General features: G+C 38.7%; 1 protein-coding gene across 1 annotated transcript; it reads right to left on the bottom strand.

Moving 5' to 3' along the window:
• Nucleotides 1-6,722: 6,722 nt before the first annotated feature.
• Nucleotides 6,723-7,676, bottom strand: LOC311174632 (olfactory receptor 1P1-like; the record flags this gene model as incomplete). The annotated part of the gene is made up of 1 exon (XM_084239219.1): nucleotides 6,723-7,676. The coding sequence occupies one exon, from the start codon at nucleotides 7,674-7,676 to the stop codon at nucleotides 6,723-6,725; it is 954 nt and encodes a 317-aa protein (XP_084095345.1).
• Nucleotides 7,677-8,563: the final 887 nt, after the last annotated feature.

Raw genomic sequence — 8,563 nt, 5'->3', positions numbered from 1 at the left:
GACTTCAAAATCACAGAAAGAGACCTTGATCAAGACCCATTAAAATCTGCTAGACATGTTTCTCAAGAAGGTTGATAAATATGCCATTATTTGTACACTGAAATGAAAAAGAATTACCTTAGTGTATTTTTATAGATCATAACTATGAACTATATACAGTATGTTTTATTGAAAGCTACTTACTACAATGTGCCAGGAAGTATGGGAGACACAATTTAAGAGATTTTTTAAGAGATTTCATGTTTCATTTTCTATACTCCTTTCTCTCCCATTTTTCTTGCTTGTATATTCTTTCTCTTCAGTCCTCCCCATGGGTCATGAAGTTTCCATTCACTCATTCCATATATGAAGTACTAACTCTTTCTAATATAGTGTTTTATGTGATCCAGGAAAAACAGATGATGGTATTCCCTATCCTGGATATTTTCAGTTTAATGGGACAGGCATAACCATTTACACCAAAATCCTATAAATTTTTGCTTCATGGTTCTCCATCCATTCAGCTCTTTGCAAATTACTCTCAGACTTCAGACTGAATTATATTCCCTGAAAAACAGTAGTCTGAAGATAGAGTTTCATCTTACTAATTCTGTTGGAAACTAATATAACAATCAAATAGCCAGTTAGAAAAAGACTTATAAAGATAACTCTTCATGTTACCTGTAATAACAAAGAAGAATACACAATCCCTATTCTTCAAAATCTCAAAAATTGATTGGATATACACACACGAGTGTCACACATATGCACACGTCTTCTACCAACAAGCCCAAGGTAGAAAAGGAAGGCGTTCTGAGACAGAAATGTAGTTCAAGATCTTGCCAGATGGAAGTGGGCAGCATATTGAGTTAAACTGTTGAACAAAACCCAAACAACAGAGCAAACCCAAACAAGAGTGTCAAAGACAGTGAGTAGGAGCTTGCTTGGGTATGAGGTGGAGGAGGGATTGTAGGAAATTGTAAAGGATGTGTTTTCTAGTATCTCTAATGGTAAAATGGTCCACATTGCAACATGAAAGTCATCAACTACATAAAAGTTCACTTATCCTTCCAATTAAGTAAGGTTGTCCTAACAGCAAACATCCACAATAATTTGCCTACAGAATTTTTATGACTTTTCTCTGATAGCACTGCAAATGAACAGTATTATATTCCCATATTACACAGAGATTATTTGATGTATTGTGTCAGCAGTACTGCAATAATTTCTTGAATTCAAAAGGACTTAAAGAAATATCATGAGAAAGAACGCCCTGATATTCAAGCATTTCATCAGGAAATACTCCCTAGGAAAGTGTTTCATGAAGGACAAGTTCAAGCATAGTATATCTTCAAGAATTTTAAATTTTTAATGAAACTCAAGTTTTATAAAAGAAAATTCAAAAGGAGAAATAAAGAAACTTAGATAATAATTTTGTAGACAAGAAGATGATATAAAATAGGACCTGAGAAGCTATGTAAAAAATTTGAACAGTCATTTTTTCAATGAAAACTTAAGATCTCAAAGGAGAATGAACAATAATGAAATCATTTTAAGGTACATAAAATTGTAGATACAAGAAAAGCAAAATAACAAAAAGGCAAAATAACAGAATGATAAAAAAGCATGACCCAAATATATTACACATGCAAGAAATCTGGCTTTGATCTAAAGACAGACTTAAAGTGAAAGGCTGGAACAAGGTATTTCTACCAAATAATACTCAGTATAAGGCACAGATTGCTATTGTCAGATCTGCTAAATTGGAGTTTCGGTCAGAAAAGGTAATTAGAAACAAAGAGGAAGTTTTCCTGATTTTATGTATGATGGTTAAATAAGTACTGACCACTGATCCTATGTTCAAAAAGTCCAGAACATTGTAAGTCTGCAAACTGGGTAAAATGACCAACTACAGGCTTTCACTGAAATAGAGGAAGAGATTAAAAGACATTCTCGTTTCCCACCCAAACCCGAGAACACCTAAGGCCACGATGGATCAATCCCATAGGAAGACATTGCTCCGTCCAAACAGAGACATCCCTTTATTAGAGTGCCCAACTTTCTGAGTCTCCCCTCAGCAGTTAGAATATGAAATTCAGTCATCCTGAGATTCATACCGGGATTTTCAGTGTGTGACGAGAAGTGCTTCTCTCACCACCCCTGCTCTCAATCCCTTTCACTCTCCTTGTCTGTGAAGCTCTCCTGGACACACCAGCCTGCAGGGATCCTCCTTGTCTGCTCTTCTCCATCACCTCTTTCCTGAGCCCCTCATTTGATGACTCCTATAAACTGCCTGCAGAATCTCTTGTCATCTGGTGAAAAAGACTTTAGACTTACATCATCCTTCCTCCTAAACCATGTCTACATTTCATTACATTTTCTTTATCAAACACTAAGGTCTTTTTTTCCCTGCTTGATTTTACACTTCCGAAATGAAAAACATGCCTTTTTCCCTTCACATCCTGACTGCATTAGGACATGTGTGTCTGTGTTTGCTGTGCCTACCCTGGGGCTTGTGTCTCATCCCAGCCGTGGGACTTACCTTCCCGTTGGTGTCCATCTCAGCTACCATGACCAATGATCTTTTGCCTTTTCTTCAATTCTCTACATCATTGGGTATTAACATAATGGCCTTCCTGAGTACTCAGAGACTGTCCTGCTTCTGAAGCAGGACATAATAACAGGCTCATGTGCAGATTGTCTGCCTCTATTGCAGCATCTTTTCCTAACAGCAGCAGGGTGGGATACAGGGGGTTTCTCTTCACTGACCTCAGAATAACCCCAGGGTTTTCAGCCCTAGGCTATAAGGGAACTTGTGCTATTTATTTCTCAGGTAGCCTTAGTATGAGTCTCTCAAGGATCCTATGGGAGATGGAAGCTCAGTAATTGTCCCATGCCCTATATATTCCCTCAGGAGCAGTTCTGGAAGGGGGAAAGATGTACTCCAATAGTACTGGGATTTCCTGTTTAAAAAGTTATTAACTAGCTGTTCCATAGGTTGAACTAAATTTCAAAAATATCTCCTATGGCTACTGATAATGTGAAATGACATCCTTTAATTAAGTCACTAAAAGTCTTCACAAAAATTAGTTTCTTATGAGGAGGAAATCCTTCCTTGAGACAGTAGAAAATGTAGGAAACCAATGCCATTATCAATTTAGTGTGCATTTTTTCTCATATGCTTCATAAAGGTCATTATAAGCATGGGGGTGGTGAGGAGAGGGAGGAGAGTAGGACCCCAATGGCATCTGGGCTATGGTCAGAAGACTTTGAGAACTCTGGGGCACCAGGGACCATGGGCTCCAGAAAACATCATATTCTAAACAACCTTGCTACTCTATCTTAGATCCTGGGTGAAAGTGGCTCCAGGCACCAGCAGATATTCTCCAGGGTGGACTTTCCAGCGTTGGTCATTGAAGTGCAGCTGCTGCCATGTGGTCAGATGCAATCCAAAACAGACCCACTTCACCAGCATGTCTGTAGCCAGTGCTTCTATGCTCTTCCTTCAGGAAAATACTGTGAAATAAGGTCATAGAATATATACAATGTGTTAGAACTGCTACAAATCTCATTATATACCTCAAATAATGATAAAAATAATGACTTACATCATTTGGCAAATCTCACTAACATGTTTTTTAAAAAGCTGTTTCAAATGATCTTCTCTCTTTTTTTGTTTGAGTTACACTGTCCTTTCCCAATGTCTTCATATTAGCAGGTTTCAAGAGTCCTCCTTTTATCATTTTAAAATTTATTGAGTATGCCAAGGAGTTTTCCTTTGTTTGTTACAGCTATTGATACCATCACATTACAGCCCTTATGGAAAACAGCAGGGAGGTTCCTCAAAGAATTGAAAATAGATCCAACAATTCTACTTCTGGATATCTACCCAAGGGACATGAAAATACTAATTCAAAAACATATTCATGCCCATGTTCATTGGAGCACTATTTGCAATATTCAAGGCATGGAAACAGGCTAAATGATCATCAACAAATGAGTGGATAAAAAACACACATCTTATATACAAGATGTGTGTTATATACGCAATGCAATACTATTCAGCTGTTGAAAAGAAACCAGTGAAATCTTACCATTTGTGACAACATAGATGGAACCTGAGGTGATTATGCTAAGCAAATTCAGTCAGAGAGAGACAAATACCAAATGATTTCACTAACATGTAGAATATAAAGAAATAAATAAAATACAACAGAACGACTTGGCCGCACAACAAAATGGTGGTTACCAGAAGGGCAAGGAGGAGGGTGGGAGAAATGAGTAGGGTGGGGATCAACAATAGCGGTGAATGGTATTAGAGCTGTTGTGGTAGAAATAGTGTGATATATATCATTTATTGAGGTGCTTTGTTGAGGCTATTTAAGTTATGCCACTGAAACTTATAAAGTATGGTAAACCAGTGTATGTCAATAAAATAAACCAACATTCTCCCATAATCAAGGGTGTAAGCTTTCATAACATTTCACTCTCCCTGTCCCCACATCCTTGGGGACACTGGCTACAAGGAGGCCCTCCTCTCCATGTCTTACCCCAGTCCACAGCCTTCAGGCTTTTCTCTTCACACACTTCCTTTCAATAAAATGTGGCTCCCTCTGGATCTGCTCCATGCAGTCTGTGTTGGTCTCTGAGGTCCAAAGAGGACTCTAGGTTCACCCAACCTCCACACTCTGGGTGTATTGTCTCTCTGTTAGGTGTCCCTCTTGGATTGAAGCAAAGAACTCCTTTGTTGCCATTTGGTTGATATCTGTGAGCCTCAAGGGGCCTCTGAGACCTGGGACTCGATTGCAAAGGACACACCAGATGGGGGACTGCTGTCAGGAACAAGCAGTGATTCTTTATTTTTCTCAGCATGATTATATAGGAATTGTGAACAAGGACATCTGTGTTTTATCATTAGTCAGAGAAAACAGACCTTGCCTCGCACGCCATGTATGTGAGCCCTCAGGCTTGTCCGGACATGCCTGTCCTCATGAATATCGGCTGCATTAAGTAACGACTGAGGAGACTTCCAAGGACGGCACAAGTACAGGGTGTCCCTCCCAGGTGGTTTGCCATCCTGGCACATGCGAGTCTGCTCAGTGTTTCTGTCAGCCCTTTTCCCTGTCGTCCTCAGGTCACCTCTCCATCATCCTTATGCAACAATGTCACCAATGTCTCACTTTTTAAAGCTACAATTTGGGGCATTCCTCTCTTATAATTGCTGAACCATTGTCATTTTCCACACAAATTTCCACTTAGGTGGGAAGCTCAAACAACAAAACTTCATTTCACAGAAGAGGAGAGTAGACTCATCAAAATTGGCTGATTGTAGCTTCCTGGGTAACATCCAGAGGTTTTCCTCATGAAGCTCTTCAATGAGTTTGTACCATGCCCTCACCCTTGACAGCCATTTTGCATTCATTTTCAGTCTTGGTATGGAATTGTGAATTTTATACTCTATAAATAAAAATTATAAGTCCAAATTATCTTTTTAAAACACATTTTTATTGAGGTAAGATCAATTTATGAACTTGTAGTAGCTTCAGATTTATAGGATTATAATTCTACGTATGTACACACTAACTCATGACCATCATCTAAAGTCTACTTTCCATAAATCACCAGGCAACTGACCATCTTCGCCCAATTTACCTATGTCACCTCCATAGTCATCAGGTAACAATACATATGTCCTCTATCTAAGAATCTGTTTCTTTTTTGTTTTATTTGATCTTTTGCTTTTTCTGTATTCCACATATGAGTGGAAATATATTCTCCATCTGACTTAATTCACTTAGTGCAAGATCCTTAAGCTTCATTCATATTGTCACAAATAGAAAATTTTCATTTTATTATGACTGACGACTACTATTCCATTATGTGTGTGTATGTGTGTCTGTATCACATATTTTGTACTCATTCACCCATCAATGGAGTTTGAGGTTGTTTCCCATATCTTCACTACTTCAAAAATATATCCAAAGTATGTTTTTGTCTTTATTGAAGCAGGATCCATTCATTCAAGAAAAAGAAGGTTGAGAAGACACAAGTTTTCTTTTTGTGAATGTGACAACAAGCATTCACAATCAGCCATGAGGTGGGCAGATAAGAAAGAAAACAATTGTTATGATAATATATAACTTAAATTGATTTATCTTTTCATTATATATTGCTCATAAAGCTATTTATTGAAAATAAACATGCCTGTATTTTTGAGTGCCTTCTTTTAATGTTTACAAGGATTTTTGACTGATAACTTTGAGACTATAACTGTTTAGATAGCTTCCTATTATTATAGGAAAAATATACTTTCCACTTACTGTTGTAAACTATCTGCCATCCAATATTGAATTTTCTTGCTAACATTATGATCATTAATACATTTTCCATGACCTTACCGACTGAGTTTAAAGCTAGCTTAAAAGGCTACTCAGACTTAAAGAATGTGAACATTGCAAAAGACATTTCTCCTTGTGAAAAGTTATTTCAAGTAAAATAAAACTAAGGTGAAATAAAATAATTAAATACATAGGCAACTCTTAACAGATTATGCTAAAGTAAATAAGCAACTCTTAACAAAATGCAAGACTTGATCTCCTCAAAAATAACCAACCCACACTGGGGAATTGAGCATGGGGATATATAAGGCCCATGTGGGATTCAGAAATAGGACACTTGAGAAAAAAATTACTCTGAAGTTTCTCACTGATGACACAGAACATACCTGTAGTTTCTCTGCAAAGTTACTGGCCTCTCAAAAAGGGGACTTGCCCCCTCAGAAGTCTTCCCAGAGCTCCCTTCATGTCCTTGTTCCGCAGGCTGTAAATGAAGGGGTTCAGCAGGGGAGTAACCACTGTGTACATCACAGCAGCTGCTGTATTCTTTTCTACTGAGTTGGAGGGAGAGGTTGAGGGGAAAATGTAAGCCCTGATCACCGTTCCAAAGAACAGGGCAACAACAAGAAGATGCGACCCACAGGTAGAAAAGGCCTTGCGCCTCCCCTGGGCAGAGGGGAGCCTGAGAATGGCTGTAACAATGCGGATATAAGAGATCAGGATGAATGTAAAGGGACCTAAACTGGCTGCTCCCCCAAGCAAGAGGACGGCAAGGTCATTGATCTTAGTGTCAGAACAAGACAACCTTATCAAGGGTTCCACATCACAGTAGAAGTCAGGAATAATTCTATTAGAGCAGAAGGAAAGTCGATGTGTGAGTAAGGTCTGGACTATAGCAACAATATTTGTAAGGGTCCAGCAGACAGTGATCAGGATGGTGCAGCGGCGGGGACTCATGATCATCATGTAGTGGAGAGGGTGGCAGATGGCCACGTAGCGGTCATAGGCCATTGTGGCCAAGAGAAAGATGTCCATGTCCCCAAAAGTCAAGAAGAAGTAGAGCTGACTCAGGCATCCCTCATAGGAAATAGATTTGCTCTGGGTCTGGATGTTCATGAGGGCCTTGGGCACGGTGGTGGAGACAAAAAGGATGTCTGCACAAGACAGGCTGGCAAGGAAGAAGTACATGGGCATGTGGAGATGTGTGTCGGTGGCAATGGCCAGAATGATGAGCAGGTTGCCAGCCACAGTGACCAGGTACATCCATAGGAACACAAGGAAGAGCATGTGCTGTTGTTCTGGCTGATCTGACAGTCCCCAGAGGAGGAACTCAAAGCTGCTGGTCTGGTTCCTTTCTTCCATAATCTCAGAAGTCAACATGGATACTTGATTGAGACTCACTAAAATTCTGTAAATAATTTCACTGTGAATGATGGATGAATACATCGTTCTCCATACTCTTGAGAAGAAAGAATGACCACAATGTAGATGTACAGTTCACCTCCTAGAACAATTGAATATTTTTATTGAAACCTACTAATTGCAATGCTAGAGTAATAATAAAGAGAATTCAAATAGAGTCATTGTTTCATTTCTTACACTATTTTCTGTCCCAAATTTCTGTACCTATAGTTTTCTTTTCTTTAGGAAAGTATGAATCTTTCATTTATTAATTCCATAGATATTAAGTATCAACTCTGAACTTGGCACTGGGTGAGGTAAATAACATAATAGTAATCTTACCCTCAGACAAATTCAAATCCAATGGGACAGACATAACTGAATATACTAAAATACTATAGCATTTTGATTCAGTGTTCTCAACCCATGCAGCTGCCTTCAAATCATTCTCATAGGCCAGTGTTTACCTGTTTTAATCTATCATGACCAAGAGTTAATATTCTAAAGATACAGTTTCATATTATCCAATCTGTCAGGAACAAATACAACAGTCAAGCAATTATTTAGTAAAGATATATAAAGATAAGTCTTCAGTTTTCTGAACACACACATACACTCTCTTCTGATAAAAATCAGACTGCAGTAGAAAAGGAAGATTTTTTGAGTCCTAAATGTAGTTCAGGATATTGCCAGTGGAGGTGGGCAGCATATTGAGGCAAAGTCTTGAACAAAAGCCAGGCAGTCGAGCCTGGACAGGTCATGGATAGGGAGTAGGAGCTCTGAACATGAGGTGGAGGAGGGATTGTAGACTGAGATAAAGATGTAAGAGAATTGAGGGCCAAATTTGG

The sequence above is a fragment of the Talpa europaea genome, assembly GCF_964194135.1.
Source record: "Talpa europaea genome assembly, chromosome: 7".
Classification (NCBI taxonomy): domain Eukaryota; kingdom Metazoa; phylum Chordata; class Mammalia; order Eulipotyphla; family Talpidae; genus Talpa; species Talpa europaea.
This window is presented reverse-complemented; position numbering and strand designations above follow the sequence as displayed.